The sequence below is a fragment of the Pholis gunnellus genome, assembly GCF_910591455.1.
Source record: "Pholis gunnellus genome assembly, chromosome: 20".
In the NCBI taxonomy this organism is placed as follows: Eukaryota; Metazoa; Chordata; class Actinopteri; order Perciformes; family Pholidae; genus Pholis; species Pholis gunnellus.
In genome coordinates this window covers 515267-532369 of record NC_136547.1, presented here as the reverse complement: position 1 = coordinate 532369, position 17103 = coordinate 515267, and the positions used below count along the sequence as shown (strand labels likewise).

Below are 17103 nucleotides of genomic sequence, written 5' to 3'. Positions count from 1 at the left end.
CTTGTAGCCTTGATGTGAGAACGTGTAGAACAAAAATCAGACCTTGTATGTTCACATTTTTTGCTTATATGAAATATTCACACATATGTTAGATGAAAATAAGATTATTCTCTCATTGTTAGTAGACACAGAGGTCAGAATACTTGTAATTTGTATTTGTTTATTCCAATGGGGTTTAGTATTAAGTGTGAATATTCTTTACATACCACACCTAATATATATATGCTTTCTCTGTTATTTAGGCGCTTCATTGGTCTCAACCTGGAAAGGGGGACAAAGGCCAACCAGGGGAAGGTGGTGTCCAGAAAGACAGGGAAGCTGGTCCAGAAGAAGGCAGGAGCTGTCAATCCCCATGTGGCCACCCTCATAAAAAACCTCCTGGACTTTGAGTGTGGCTTTATGTAGTCCACAGCACATCTCCACATAGGAGGAAGGAGAGATCGCCCACACTGCTGGTGTTCTTTTTTCCTTTTAAGGTAACAAGTTTCAAAATTGTGTTCTGTTCAGTTCTATCGAGTTGTCTCAAATGTGCAGTTCCAGATTTGTTCTTTTACTTGCTTTCTATTACACTAATGACCATAACTAAATAAAAAAGTGATACTGAAGGCGGGGTACATTTAGTAAACTATAAGAGTTGTATATAGATTGTTGCGAATCTGTTTAACATGATGCAGTGTTCTGGTCTGATTGTATTGTACAATAACGTAATTACTGACAATGTTTTTTGTTCTAATTTACTTTAATGAATACAATTTTATATGGTGCTTTTAATATTTGTATTTTGCAAAAATGTGATCACTGTAAAATTGTCAGTTATTGAATGTGTTTGACACTGCATTGGCTTTAATAAAAGCTTTTTAATGTAAGGCCATCTCTTGTTTGAGTCGTTTCTATGCTCGCAATTTTCAGGGGTTTTATTTTGAAATGTAACATTTTAAATCATTAGCTTCTAGCAGTGTCATACTGTAAATACATTCTACGGTAATGAACTGTTCATGCATTTTCTATACAGCACTGTACTGTCATACTTTTTTACAGTATGAAACCGTTGTTGTACATTACAGTAGGTATGCTGTAGAATTACAGTTAGAAGCTGGAGCCTGTAGCTGCCAGCTCTTTACTGTAATTTAACGGGGAAATTTGTTACAGTGTACCAATGCAATTCTAATGCATTCTAATTAATTCAATTCAAGTTTGAGGTACTTACTTATTCAATCCTCTTCGTCCCCTGTGGTACATAAGGCCAACAGTTTTAAATTGCTTGTACTTTACTGTAATGTTTCCATTTGATGCTACTTTATTCATCTACTCCAACACATTTCAGAGGGAAACGCTGGATCTTTTCTTGTATCCAGTTCTGCTTGAGGAACGCTTTCACTGGACTGCATGGGAATTTCAGACATCCCTTGATCAGTTTATAGCATCTAGAGCAATGTTGCAATAAGCAGATCACTTTTTCTTTTCTCAACTATGCACTGTACAGTAACAGACAGATTCATATCTTACTTCCAGAACATCATAGTTGCAGTCTTGGTGGAACTCCACATCAAACTCATGGATAGTGAGGGTGATGCTGCTGCCAGCTGATGTGGTGATATACCAGATACACTCCCTATTTTCTGGATACCGGTTAGGGTAGTCTGGGCTGTTGAAGGAGCCAGTGGAACCAGAGAGTTCCCCACCACAGCCTGCAGGGACACACACCTGACACTGTAATATGTTTTATGTAGTGATGATCCAGACTCAAGAATCACTGCTGTTCATTTCAAAGCATCAAAGGGTTCAAACAACTGCATTGAGAGTCCCAAGCAGAGAGTTGAACCTGAATTGACATCTCAGTTCACTCCATGTTTGAACAAGGGCATGGGTGAACTTAAGAGTATATACAACTATTGGACAATTAATTCGCTCTCTAAGGAATCTGCTTTAGTGCAAGCACATGGCATGATCAAGCAGAAAAAAGACATACAATACATTTGTGTTGCATTAGTGCCAGTGTGAAAGAATAAACATGAATGAGACAATCAAAGACAGCTAACAACAGCCTATACAGCCGGCATTTCGTCTGGTGACTCTTGTCAACACACCCATCTGTAATGTACCATATGTATGCTACCTGGTCTCACCTCGGATCCAAGCATGCCACGCAAACTGACCAACAGTCAGCTGGCACACTAAATACGCTGGACTGTGATTAGTGCTGCCATGCGTGCCTGGTTATGGTTTAAATTGGGGAGAAAATTTGAAAGATAAGACATAATTGGCAGGGGGGTCTGGGGTTCCTCCTCAAGGGAAAATTTTTTTATTTAAACACATTTCCAGCATTTCTACACCACCTAACCTCAGGATTAAGTCCAGCAACATCTACCTGCACTAATCAAGAATAGTTGAATATTAATAGCCACGTTGCACTTAATAGAGTGACTCTTAGATTTGGTTCCTTCATAAATGTCCCACCTCTACTACCAGATCCTGTTCCATCAGTAAGGCGGTCTGGCCAAGCCCCCAGCAGGTTCGTCTAAACCAACTCAGAGGGTGGTCAAAAAATGTGTGATTTAAAAAAATATATAATCACCTGATTATGGGGACTGTATGATAATACGTTTATTTAAGACAAAAGTGGGGTAGCCAAACTATAATTTGCTCCCCCTATTTGAATAATGGAGATCAATTTGCTCCACTCTCTCCATTGCCCAGCTGCCTTCATCACAATCGAGCATTTATTTTTGAAACTTATAATTGGAGTATCACAATCTTACTGATTTTATTTTATGGGCTCATAGTATATTTTTACTTGAAAAATATTAGCGAGTACAGAATTCTGTACGTTGTCTTGGCCACACCAACACAAGACATTTCTCTCTTACCACTCTGGTACCACATCATCTGGAAGCCAGACAAGGACACAGAGGAGTCGCTTCTGAACACCACGGTGAGAGCTGAGCTCGTGGTGCCGTTGGCTGGGGGGGGCGTGTATCCACAGAAGGTACCAATCAGAGGAGCTTGCTTGTTGGGCCCATCAAAGAGCTAGGACAGTGATATTTGGAGAAAGTGGAGGGTATAACACATTGTACATTACAGTTTGAAAACAATAACAGGAACACTGCAGTAGAATACAACACAAAGATCTTGGGATATTTAAACTTGAGATTCAAAAATTGTGTTTCATCTCATTTAAGTTGAAAGAACTGTCACAGAAAGTTCTGATACATTAAAACCCAAACCTATAAACCCTTAGAGACCCACATAGACCCGTTTTTGTCTTTTTTAGGGGGGGCAGAGAATCTTTAGGGGGACAAAGTAGGTCAACAGTCGATGCCACATAGAAGTGATGTGCAACATCTGAAAGCGAACTTGAAGATTCATTTGAGATGTAGTTCAGCAGTGTGCGTCAAGTTGTCTATCCATCCATCCGTTATCTGTAACCGCTCATTCTATTTAGGGGGCTGGAGCCCATTCCAGCTGACATTGGGCAAAGGTAGAGTTCACCCTGGACAGGTCGCCAGGCTGTCACAGAGACAGACAACCACTGACTCTCACATTCACACCCACGGACAATTTAGAGTCATCCTCACCTAAGCTGTATGTCTCTGGACTGAGGGAGGAAGCATGAGAACCCGGAGAACAGTGTGCAACTGTGTACCTTGATGTAGTCATAGGAACAACTGCTGGAGGTGGCCTCCAGCTCGAAGGCAGTGAAGGTGTAGTTGATAGTGTTTCCACTGCTGGCCTGGATGGTCCAGCTGCACTCAGAGTTGTGTGGGTAGTTGTTGGGAAAGTTCAGTGACTCCACCAATCCTTTGTGTTGGCTTGAGATGAGCACGCTGCATTCTGAAAACAAACATAACCAAACATTAATACACAATAATACACAATGAAACAATACAAAACATAAAAAAATTTATTTGAATTGCTCACTTGGATTCTTAGGAGTTCAGTCAATATGTGCTTCAGTCATATATTATCAACATAAGAAAAAGTGCACCATGGCTTGATACTTGAATTTGTATTGACTAGATTATAATATCCTAAATGTATTAAATACGAGAACCCTTTGTCAGAGAGAGAACGTTAGGGTCCTGGATTAATTACAGTGCTGTCCCTGGTGTTTCTACAGTCCACCAACCTTAACCTGGGGTTAGGGTCACAGGACACATTCCATTTTTGACATAAGAATTGAAAAATAAGTCTTATTTGTTCACTTTTTTCTCTCTTTCAACTTGAATTGATCCACAACCATTACTTTAGTTGTTATGTTCTTTATTATTCTGTAATAAGCCATCTGTTGCTATTATCATTATGAAAATGGTTATTGTGTCAATTACTTTTCTACAGTATTTGTTTCACTACAACCATTGTTTTCCCCATTATACAGCAGATAGAGTATCACACATCAATTAGGATTTATGTTTCAAATAAATTGTTTGAGATGCAGCATCATTTTTCACCGTGCATTAGGAATAGGCTGCATTTTTATTCCAGCACATCTGCAGAAATAAATATTAAAGAGTTACATTTACTCCTTTTCAAAATGTTAAGTAAGATTGTAGTTACCAGTCGCGACAGTGTGTGAGCCACCATGGCCAAATGTGGAGACACCTACTGTAGCAGGAACTACGTCTGTCTGTCTGTCTGTCTGTCTGTCTGTCTGTCTGTCTGTCTGTCTGTCTGTCTGCCTGCCTGTCTGTCTGTCTGTCTGTCTGTCTGTCTGTCTGTCTGTCTGCCTGCCTGCCTGCCTGTCTGCCTGCCTGCCTGCCTGCCTGTCTGTCTGTCTGTCTGTCTGTCTGCCTGCCTGCCTGTCTGCCTGCCTGCCTGCCTGCCTGCCTGTCTGTCTGTCTGTCTGTCTGTCTGTCTGTCTGTCTGCCTGCCTGCCTGCCTGTCTGTCTGTCTGTCTGTCTGTCTGTCTGTCTGTCTGTCTGTCTGTCTGCCTGTCTGTCTGTCTGTCTGTCTGTCTGCCTGCCTGCCTGCCTGCCTGCCTGTCTGTCTGTCTGTCTGTCTGTCTGTCTGTCTGTCTGCCTGCCTGCCTGCCTGTCTGTCTGTCTGTCTGTCTGTCTGTCTGTCTGTCTGTCTGTCTGTCTGTCTGCCTGCCTGTCTGTCTGCCTGCCTGTCTGTCTGTCTGTCTGTCTGTCTGTCTGTCTGGGGATAGATTCTGTCACTGAATTAGCGTCACGACCTTGCAAGATGCAGTCCTCAAACAAGTGTGTAGTTGAGATCAAAATTAGGGCCCGATTCGGCATGGCAGCCGCTGTGATCCCATCGCAAGATGGTCTCTCCGCTAAAGGCTACTTTTAATGCTGCAAAATGTTCACCTTACTTAAGAATATATTGGGTTAAAAATCTGTGTTTTGTCAACAGTTTTATTTACTTTTTATTCATTTTGTAATCCTGCTGTAATCTCTCATTATGTAAAAAAACAAGTGAGTGCCAATAAGATGGTCCCAGATGAACTTCCTCAAATAAAGGGAAAATGAACATAAATGATGAATTGTCATCATTATTATCATCTGTGGTCAAAAGATGTCAGTCAGGTTTAAATGAAATAGAAGAAGAAAGAACCAGAAAGTTCAAGTAATCAACTCAAGACGTTTTTTCATGAGAGACTTTTGTACTCAAGTAGAAGTAATAGTAGAAGTACTAGAAGTAATAGTAGTCATCAAAAAGCTGCTGAGTGCATTGCAGTAACAGTCCTTTTACTTGAGTACAGTTTTGGCTACTCTGCACATCTTCTAAAATATGATGAAAACATCCTGAATTTACTTCAGCAACACAGAATTTTATGTTCCAAAGCTACAAAAAAGAACAAAATATTGCGTGTGTTTTCATACTGGAGGTATATGATGCGAGGAAGCCTCCTGTGCCGACGCTGCTGTCAGTGCGTAGCTTGATGTAGAGCTGATTGCTGGAAGAGCTGATGCTGCTGGGTGACTGACTGCCACACAACTTGGCCAGCTCTGGAGCATTGCTGCTGTTACCATCATATACCTGAACACACACACACACACACACACACACACACACAGTCATTAAGTGGTGAAACAAGGGGAGCAAGATAAATGAATAACACCATTGGTGACATTAGCAAATATATGTGAAGGAGAACTAAACTCTTGTTTGTTCGGATTTCATAAATTATTAAACACATTAAAAACACACGTCAAAGCATTTAAAATTGACTTTCATCTCCCAAAAGAAACAAAAAATGCAAAAAATGATTGACTCAGTTAATATATACAGTAATATCTAAAACATAGTTGACAGGACAATCAATCTATATGCCTCGGTACGTTACCGTCATCCACTGTTTCACAAAAGGACTTTTTAGTGCATCACACATATAGATGCGTGCACATTCACTGTGCACATGCATAGTCGGAACATTCTGTAAATTGCTTTGTCCCTTCACTTTTCCTGTACTGACAGCTACTCTGCTCTGCAGATGGCACTTTTACAGATCCTAGATCTGATACAACTGCAGCAGCAGCATGTGCTGATCGCGTCAGGGTGAGATCACCTGTCATCCAATCACAGGGCCCCTAATGGGCATTAGTTATGTATAACATAAATGTGCCAAATCCCGCCAAAAAAAGTTTTGGTAATGTCTGGTCATGTTCGGTTGGTTATATGCGCAATTATTAATTTACCTGCAAAAGAAAAAAAGCTGTGGATCTACAACAAACAATGGGAAGCAAATCAGAGTCAAGCCCGTCAGCAGTGACTCTGTAAATGATGCCATCAGGAATTCTCAATTGGTCACAGAGGTGAGAAAGTCCTTACTCTGCATACTTCCACAGAAATGCACAATAAGGCCATGCAAGCTAAAGGTTTAAAACAATCAGTGAATTCTTTCTATCTACTGCCGGAATGTGAACCAGACATTGAAATGTTAAGCTCAACGGTGCTTTGTTTCATGACTCAAATGTTGGGAATAAGATGCAGATGTGAAGAACGATAGCTGAGATGATTGCTATGAATGTTCTCGGAGACTGTGAGGGATATTTTGGATGATCTGTCCCTGACCGAGAATGAGTCTGCTTACTTCTGTTAGCACCGATGCCTCAAACAGGGGGAATAGAAAGACATGTCCAGTATGTGTGAGATTTCTCTCTGTGTCCAAAGGAGTTCAGTGCAAGTTAAATGAAATTATGATGACAGCCGTGAAACTGCAAATGGCATACATCAAGCTCTGATGGACTGTCTGGAAAAGTATGAACTGGATATTAGACACATCCCAGCATATGTCAACTTTGAAAAACACCGCTGTGTTAACCAGTTATTGAGCAGTGTCAACAGTCACATCCGTGTACTGTGACTTGCCTTGTCAGGACTTCTCTCTGGCTGTGCACAAGGACAAAGAACTACTTGGATCGGGATGCGGTGACTCACACTTTATCAGAAAACCCTTATTTAACTGCACAGAATCCCTTTAATTAAGTACAGTCTACACTGGTGTTTTCTTCATTACAGTGCTGTTTTTCAATTAGGGTTAGAGGAACATTAACAAGCCTTCAGCTGAAACATATCGAAGTGTTTGACTGAATCAATTGTTTAGGAACTTACATATGTGTTAGGAATTGTTTATACATCTTCAACTCTCCAGCAATGTGTTTCCACCATATTCCCATCAGTCCCTGCAGTGTTCAAACAGGTATCACACTCTCGATACCAATGTTTTTTTAACCTCTATATTGAATTTCATAAAGTCAATTGTTCAGCCTGTAAACTAATCATCCTAAAACAACTGCATACTGTGAGGTACAGTACTCACAGCCAGGTAATCAAAAGAGCAGGCGGTGCTGGACTCCAGGTGGAAATCAGAGAAAGAGAGGAGGAGCTGGCTGCCCTGGCTAGTCCTGATGTTCCAGTAGCACTCAGCATTAGTGTGGTAGGGCAACGGGTAGTTAGGGGAGGAAAATGCTCCAGAGACCGTTGTCAGCATCCCTCCACAGCCTTGGAAATAGGAATGAAATCAAAGGGGCAAGTACAATGTGCAAAACGTAATCCAAAGAACCAAAGTGACAAAGCTGAAAAGTGAAAACCCATATGCATTGGAAACACATTTTTGTAAGCAGTGCTGCTGAAAACTAAGAACTCTGCCATAAAGCATGAACTGCCAGATGCAGACATGTTTTAAAGCTGTACAGTTTATACAGCTGACCTGCTGATAACTGACACCGTTCTTTTCCCTGCTCAATGTTTGTTCCCCTCGCTTGTTCAGCAAAGTGTAACATAATACTTATATATTAAAAAGAATCTTGTATTACTTTTATATTCGTTAGCATTCATTTATATTTTGACGCTTGTATTGAATCTTTTTGTTGCAATTTAACTTATCTTCATTTACATTAGCCTGAATGCTGAGGTGTGATGTGTTCTAAAGTATGATGCTAATCTTGTGAACAGATACAAGTACAGTATAAACATGTGTCATTTAAGTTCAGTTGGAATAATATAACACGAATGGTAAGAATGATTAATTTCCACAAACATTGAGAGTATACTTGATGAAGTACACATGAATATGGTCTAAACTGTCTCACATTCCAGGTGGTTGTGGTCATGACTTACTGTCTCTGCTTAATGTGGCTACAGGAAGATAAGCTAACATTAAAAAAGATGAACCACTCACCAGTCTGTGTGCCATCCCAGTGGGCAGTGAATCCACCATGCGTGACGATGCTGTCTGAGTGGAATCGAACCCAAAGACGGTTGCTATGGGATACCAGGACTGGAGGCCCCTGAGAGGCACAGAACTTACCAATCAAGGGAGACGTCTCATAGCCACCGTCCCTACGAAAGATGGGGGAAGTTTAAAATGTGAGATGTCATATTGGACAAACAAAGACAGATGTGTCTCCTGTGTACACGCACAATGTGGAGTGTCTGGTAGATGAGTGTTTAAGACACATGCCCGTCAAAACAGCTGCTTGATTTATGGTCGTTTCACTGCCCCCTGTCCCTGACCGCCCTACCCGCTAGCTCTCCTGTTCACACTTCCGCCGTCGGCCCGGCAGTTTATCTACATACTCTAATGGCAGTTCTTGAAATAGTCACAAAATGCAATCCATAGTTTTGTGTAGAAATTGCAACAAACCAAACCACAACACTTTGATAAACACTGGTCTCTTAGTGGAAAGTCTTGGGTGTCACCTCCCTCTTTAGGTGGTCTTTTTGATATTTAATACCACGTCACTTGCTCTGACCGTTGCTTAATCACGTGGATGCTTTTAATTCATGTGTCCACCACAAATAAGGATCATAATTGACTTTCCATTGGCATTGTTTTCGTCCTGAGCGAAACAAAAATGGACATTTTGTGTCCATGTAGAAAAAACACAACATTGCACTTCGTGACTATTTCATGACGTGCCATGATACTGGGCAGAGTATTTGTCTCGGCCCATTACCATCTGCTCCCTGTCTTAAGTGTCTCATTAAGCCTTCCAGATATTTGGCCTGTATTTCTCTCTGCCTGTACCTTGGAATCTAATCCCTGCTTGGTTAACTCTGCCTGGTTTGGTTTCTGATTTTCTCCTGTCTTTTGACGGTGAGTAAAGACAGTAAAAAGAGTAAAAACGTTTAACTTTATCTGCTCAGTCTCTGAACATGACAACTTAATTGATTCTGTAGCGTTACCAAAGTCAACCAACCAAAATCAGTGAGCCTTCCTTATACATCAGTATATAATTAAAATGGCTGTGGAGGAACTGTAGTCACATGCAAATGTAAAGTTATGCTCTGATGTGTCTATGACGCTGACAAAAGGTCTTCTTCTCCAAAGACAGACAGATTCTACAACCTTAATGTATCCATACCTGATCTCAACAAAGTCAAAGTTGCAAGAAGGAGGGGAGCCCTCCAGCTCAAAGTTGCTGAAGTTCAGCATAATCTGCATGTTGACTTGCACGATAATCTTGAAGATGCAGTCTCTATTGTTGGGGTAGTAGTCAGGGTAGTTGGGTGAACTAAAGGAGCCTGTAGAGGAGGTGAAGGTCTCACCACAGTCTGATGAGAGAAAAACGTTTAAGCACATTCATGTAATATGTAGTTCCTAGTTTTCAAATAAAAGTACACTGTACAAAGTGAAATGGGTGTTGGTTCTCTAAAATGTGGGTTTTTGGATTGAAAACATTTTCCATTCATTTGAAGGAGCAGGGTGTAGGATTTAGAGGAATTAATTGGCAGAAATGGAATATAATATACATAACTCTGTTTTTACAAGTGTATAATCACTTGAAACTAGGACTCGAAAGCTTAGAATGGGCTGTTTATATTTACATACAGAGCGGGTCCTCTTCACGCCACGTTTCTACAGCAGCCCAGAACGGACAAACCAAACACTTCTCTAGAGAGAACGTTACCTACAGGCCGCAGTAGTTTTCCAACTCACTTGGAGAGGGAGAGGAGGGATATTCAGTTGGATGCAATCTGAAACTTTACCTCAAGACACCACTAAATCCTTCACTGAAAAACTCTTTTACGTAATTCACCCAAAAACAGACTGGATTACATGTAGCACATTGTCAAATAATGCCAATGCCTACTTTTCTGTGGCTTAATGAGATGTTTATATTAATACAGTTGTTATTGTTAATAATACAAAAAAAAAAGTTAAAAACATTTTTTTTTCCAAATGGCTCATCTCTTGAAGGTGGCAACGTTAAATATGACAGAGCTGATCTTATATTCATCATGGCATTCGACTCTGAGGTCTCGTAACTCTTATTTTATTGGCATATTTCGGCACAGTACTGTCATGTTCTTTTGATTCTATGGTGACATGTTTGTGAAGTTGCTTACAAACAGGCATCCGAGGTGACATTCATTAGGTTGGAAGGTTGGCACCCCTGACTCATTTTTCAGTGTCGTTTGAATAATAGCCTGATTGATTAGCGATCTGTCAGTCAGATGATCGGATGGATTTCTGTCAGGTGTCTTGTAGTTGCTCTTCCACATTTCCGTCACGGCTGCTATCAAAAGATTTGTTCTACACTCTAACAGTTCTGTACATGTTGTGGCTGTGATGTGATAGAAAACTGAACTTGACATTGTGGCCCATCAATTGATCGATACAGTGTGAGGATAAAAGCTGCAGATTGCAGCGAAAAGGACGATTAAAATGTGTAGTGAGTGTTAACACGACATACAAGATGAAAAAGAATGCAGTGTCGGCCCAGCTTAAGTATATTTGGTGAATAGAACAAATAAATCGTCACAATATATGAAAATATAAATTAATATGGATAAAGATGTGAAAAGGTTCTTGCATGAGGCCGACTGTGTATGCCCGGTCAACCCTATCCAACACAATTCATGTCAACTGACTGCTTATTGCAAGCTATTACAAACTTATACATACTCATGTATAACATTGCTCTGTACCACAATGTTGCTCTGTATCACGATATTGGCCAATCCCATGAGTTGTAAGTAATTTATCAGACATGAATAAATGATTCCTATTAAAAAGTAATCTTTCAGGAATGTTTATCATAAGGCGGTAAAATGCAAGATGACGTTGAATTTCCGTTCCTGGTGAGGAGGTTGCATTATTTTTTGCTGTAGTGCTAGTTTCAGTCCGAACACAACCTTATTGACAAAAAGGGACAGACGTAAATATCCTAATACCCACTTCACACAAACAAGGTGTATGAGTTTTATGAGCCGCAGGTCACAGCATTATCTTAACGCTGGTGTGGCATGCAAATGAGCAAGTCAAATCTTGTAGTGGAACGTGGGCTTGTGAGTATTTCTGCTGTTATTTTGCTGAACGATATTCACTAAAAACTGAAAAAAGACAATGGTGTACCTGTGGTGGCATTGATTGAGACATAGCTGGCAGAGAATCCCTCGGTGCCTAAACTTGAGTCCGACACAAACAGCAGGGTCAGCAGGCTGTCAGTACTGGTGATGGAAGGAGGCACTGAACGTCCACAGTACCTGCACATACAAAGCACCCAAATCTCTTAAGTACAAATATTTGACACTTCGCAAAATTCCATAATATTATTGTCTTCTGTCTCGATCATCAGGTGATGTGTTGGTTCACTTTTAAACTGTGATCTGTAGCTTTAGCTTCTGTCTGTTGGGACTTCACCATGTGGTTGGAACAAAGAGAGTTGAGAGTTGGGCCTACACGGGCCTACAGGGTAGTCAACAGCCTGATTTGAGTTAAGATCACACCAAGCCCTGTGAGACGTTAAGTCTCACCTACGTGTGATTCTTGGTCCAAACGCAATACTCGGGTCTCATTATACGAGGGCCACAGGCACCACAGGGGGCTTCCTGTGCTTAAGCACTGTTGTCACTGAGACTATAAAACTCTGCGTCACCTCCAGTTCTGTGCCATCCCACGCGATTTGATTCGCATGAAAGGAGGTCCGCACAACGTTGTTGCTGTTAAGAGAACCTAAGAATAGTCTTAACTTCAAAGTCATCTCTGAGTAATCTGAGGATCTGCCTTGTTTTGAGTGTCCCTTTTTTCTCTTCTTTTCTTTGCCTTTTTGTTTGACTAAGGGCTTAGCAAAGTGTTAAGTATGTATTTTTTTTAAAATATATATATATCTTATGTATCTCATAAATATATCATGTACCTGCCAATCTTGGTTCCGGTCTGTACAGTGCCATTGTCGTACACCTCCAGGTAATCATAGTTACAGTTCATGTGGTACTCCAGGTTGAAGGAGTCGAACGACAGCCGAATCAGGTTGCCTGGGGTAACACTGATGTACCAGGTACAGTTGGCACCATGGGGGTAGTTGTTGGGGTGGCCAGGGCTTGTGATGGTGCCTGAAGGGCTGGTCAGGGTATCACCACAGCCTGGTACAAAAATACCAAAATTCTATTATTCATCATTTTTGCATTCATCTGCTTAGAAGTCTGCAGTACTGTGTCCAAGACTTGAGTTATACGATTCACCTAGCTATATTTAAAGCAAAGTGTTTATTCAACTCTATGCTATACATAACAAAATATGCCCACCCACTGGCTTTGGAAGCTTTAATAAAGTACATTTTACAGGGAATGGAGCTGGCTACAGGGATTCCCACCAGACTTCTTTCAGTGTTTTATTTCTGTCAGACTCATAGAGGACTGTTTGAGATCATCCCTGTTCTTTTTTTTGGAACACTGTAGGAAGCTTTTGCTTCTTGCTGATTTGTTCTTGCCACAGTAAGATCGAAAATACTCAAACAAAATCAAACCACAAAAGTAAAAGGATAAAAGGTGTGCGCTGCAACAGTTTGTTAACATTTTTGCTACTACTACTCCTACTACTACTAATAATAATCATTGGTGACGTACAAGAAATGAGTTCTTAACATAGGAGGCCAGTCAGAGTAGATATTTATCTCACCCTCCAAGGCAGAGGCATAGGCTGCATCAAATCCATGGTTGCTGACAGAGGAGTCTGTCTTAAAGCGGATGTACATAGATCTCTGCGTGGTCTGGAGCCTGGAGGGAATCTCAGCTCCACAAAATGTCCCCAGAAGAGGAGAGCTGGACGTGGAGCCATCCCTCACCTGGAAGAAGACACATGCATCATTATACCTGACCCACTATGCTCAATCTATCCACCTATAATGTATGTGTTGAAAAAAGGGAAAAATTAGATTTTACGTTTTAGTGGAATAACACAAAAGCCCCTATGGCAACACAAATTGTGACATCAAAGAAAACCTTTCTGATATGCCTTGTGCCACTGTGTAACCTGGTATTCTTTCAGCTCCTGGAGAGCTGCTACTACATTATTCTTGCTTGAATTGTGCATTACATTAATGTTATATGGCCTGTTTCACAGCCAATACCAAAGCTAAAGCCTCTTTCTCAATAGTTGTATATACTTGTTGACATTTGTGTAACTTTGTTGAAGACTATGTCACTGGCTTTTCATCACCACCCTAACCAGAACGGCAGAAGACAGCTCAGCCCCCTGTATCACATCACAGCAAAAACATATGGCCAGCTGTCTGTCCCTCTGTCCGTCTGTCTGTTCCTCTGTCCGTCTGTCTGTCTGTCTGTTCCTCTGTTAGTCCGTCTGTTAGTCTGTCTGTCCGTCTGTCTGTTCCTCTGTCCGTCTGTCTGTCTGTCTGTCCCTCTGTTAGTCTCTGTCTGTCTGTCTGTTCCTCTGTTAGTCCGTCTGTTAGTCTGTCTGTCCCTCTGTTAGTCTGTCTGTCTGTCTGTCTGTTCCTCTGTTAGTCCGTCTGTCTCTCTGTCTGTCTGTCTGTTCCTCTGTTAGTCCGTCTGTCTCTCTGTCTGTCTCTCTGTCCGTCTGTTAGTCTGTCTGTCTGTCTCTCTGTCCGTCTGTTAGTCTGTCTGTCTGTCTGTCTGTTCCTCTGTTAGTCCGTCTGTCTGTTAGTCTGTCTGTCTGTTCCTCTGTTAGTCTGTCTGTCTGTCCGTCCGTCCATCCACCATTTTCATGCTTCACTGCGTTTCATAGTAGCAATAAGAGTACCATAATTGCATGTTTTATTGATCACAATTTCTTTACTAGTGTTATCATCATAACCATTACTAACAATTAAAATAACAATAGAAAATGTAATAATAATACTAATATGAAGACGAAGTGATGAAGAATGTTGTGGCTGTTATACTGTATTCAGTTGGAAAGTAAAACATTTGCGCAAAAGAATGTTTTGTAGAAGTCAGTTTTATATTTTGGTCCAAGAGCTTGATTTACATGAACATTTTAACATTTGTTTACCTCAACAGAGTCAAAACCGCAGGAGCCTCCCTCAATGTCAAATGACAGGAAGTTGAGTGTGACCACATAGCCCTCTGGCTGGTTGATAACCCACTCACAGACCTTATTGTGGGGATAGGCATTGGGGTGGTAGGGAGAGCGTAGCTGCCCAGTCCCAGAGAAAATACCTCCACAACCTGGGTAGAGAAAGGGTTAATGGCGGGTCAGTTGCTCATGCTTTGACTTCTGTATGGATATGAGATAATTCCTTCATCATGATTTACTGGTGTTCCTCCTTTTTCCTGTCAAACATTACTTGTCTGAAACAAATATTAAAGACTGAATATTTCGATGACTGAATATATCCTGAACACACTAGTATGTAGTATGAATACCTGCAGTAGTTGCTTCAAGAATTTGTCAATTGACTTAAATTTGAAATCCTTCTTAAAAAAATAGTATACGAGCTATAACCTAATGCTACCAATATCAAGGAATTATACAAGCACATTTAGAACACGTGAACATGAAAACACAGCTAATCTGGTCTGTCTGGACACCGGTCAGCCAGGACTCTACAGCTGTGTGGCAATACGTCGCTGACCTAATCCCCCACCAAGATGAGGTTTATTTCTTCCACCTGGACTCTCTATAGATATCAGTGCAGGAGGGTGAAGGGAGGCTAGGCCTCTGACATTTTCTCATTAATACCCAGTCTCATTGGGCAGCTGCAGCAGGCTGAGCTGCTATGGGTAGTGGTTAGGAATCCTTTCCTACCCTGGGTGTGGCTGTCAGGAAATGGTTTGCAATGGCCTTCCGTGGGGCTAGGAACAGCCTCATCCACTACCCAGGACCCACTTCTGCCCTATTAGGGGTGGAGGTGCTGGTTCTGGTAGGCCCCATGTCGGATTTGTCTGATTTTGAGGAGATTGATGTGTTCTGACTCAGAGGATGAAGACTGCTCCCTAGGTCAGGTTTGTGTGGTTGCAAAGCTGGTAGGGGAAGAGAAGGAGCAACCACCTCCACTCTATCACCGGCTTATTACTCTATTACTATTACATTTAAATGCCAGCTGAGCGGGGCAATGGGACCTTCCATTTTGATAATGGGGAGGCTGGCCAGTTTGGCAAACAATGCCTTTCAAATGGTGCAGAAAGTTTCGATCATCTAAAATCATCTGTTAAGGTGCAGCAGGTATCCTTGCCCCTAGCTAAGCTGGAGAAAGGAGCAGGATGTTGAGGTGCCACCTCTGGCTGTCTCAGTCACGGCTGAAAAGGGAAGACAAGACCTGTCTGCTTATGCTGCCTGTTGTGGCATCTGCCTTCTCTGGGCCATATGCAAATGAGATGCTCCAGCAGGCCCATCATACTGTTGGTGTGCATAAGAGATGTTGGGAAGGCTCTGGCAAGGCTGTGAACAGTTTGTATCGACAGCTTCACAGACTGGCCACACCGGCTGGCTTCAGTGGCTTCAGGTGAGAGCTAAACGTGGTTGGAAGAAAGAACGTAGCCCCCCCACTTCCACAGCGTCTTTCCCAAGAAACCCTTGGGCGGGTCCCCTGGGTTGTTTTCACCATGACTCGGTTGTTTGTCGTATCTGTGCTAACTCCCACTGACAAAGTCAGCCACTTTTTGATTGGTAGCAGACCTTCAATACAGGGTGGATCTGGCTGCGGAGATCTACGTTCTCCTGGCAAAAGGCCATCAGGGTGGTGAAGCAGAAGATTAGTGGGCTGGGTTCACGTTACTTCTTCATTCCCAAAAAGCATGGGAGAGTAAGACCATGTGGGAGTGGGTAAAGGATCAGCGGATCAGTCCTTCAGGGAGGGATTATTACCTGGTGAATGGAAGGAGGTAGGGGACTGATAGTGTTTTGGCATTAGCTGTGCCAAACCGGTACCAATCTCTAGTTGCCCCCAAGGAAACAGCTCACTGTTACTGAAAAAGAGATATTCTCCCCATTGGGCAAGGATGCAGTGGCACACTAGAGGCCACAGGATCTCCTGTATGCCTTCAATCCCTCAACCTAGTTTATGGGTCTTGACTGGCCATGTGTGCATGGCCAAGACCTATGCAATGCACACAGTGATCATGACTATCATCCATTGGCATCCTTATCCCACAGCCCAAACACGTATGGCTCACTGGGCGTGCCATTTTCTCAAAACATATATATCAGAACAAACAACACATAAACATGACATCATATCACGTAAAATAAATGTGTGGCATCTCACCAACAGTATAGACTGCTCTGAAACCAGCCCGGCTGACTGAGCTGTCGGACCTGAAACGGATCCACAGGAAGTTGGTGGACGAGTGAACGGGCGCTGGCAGGGAGCTCCCACAGTACTTCCCTATCAGAGCATCAGTCTCCATTCTGCCATCACGAACCTGGAATGAAAGGGGATAGAAGCAGAGGTA

At 42.0% G+C, this 17103-nt stretch overlaps 1 protein-coding gene across 1 annotated transcript in view; it reads right to left on the bottom strand.

Annotated features, from left to right (window-relative positions):
* The window catches only part of cubn (cubilin (intrinsic factor-cobalamin receptor)), a gene marked incomplete at its 5' end in the record, with an annotated part of 87812 nt that overhangs the window by 49639 nt on the left and 21070 nt on the right, over positions 1-17103 (bottom strand). The window contains 12 exons of the mRNA XM_079181240.1: positions 1507-1688; positions 2868-3027; positions 3644-3831; positions 5826-5982; positions 7766-7947; positions 8627-8787; positions 9813-10002; positions 11807-11937; positions 12591-12816; positions 13352-13517; positions 14702-14877; positions 16917-17073. Coding sequence (XP_079037366.1) covers positions 1507-1688; positions 2868-3027; positions 3644-3831; positions 5826-5982; positions 7766-7947; positions 8627-8787; positions 9813-10002; positions 11807-11937; positions 12591-12816; positions 13352-13517; positions 14702-14877; positions 16917-17073 — 2076 coding nt within the window. The remainder of the gene's footprint in view (positions 1-1506; positions 1689-2867; positions 3028-3643; positions 3832-5825; positions 5983-7765; positions 7948-8626; positions 8788-9812; positions 10003-11806; positions 11938-12590; positions 12817-13351; positions 13518-14701; positions 14878-16916; positions 17074-17103) is intronic.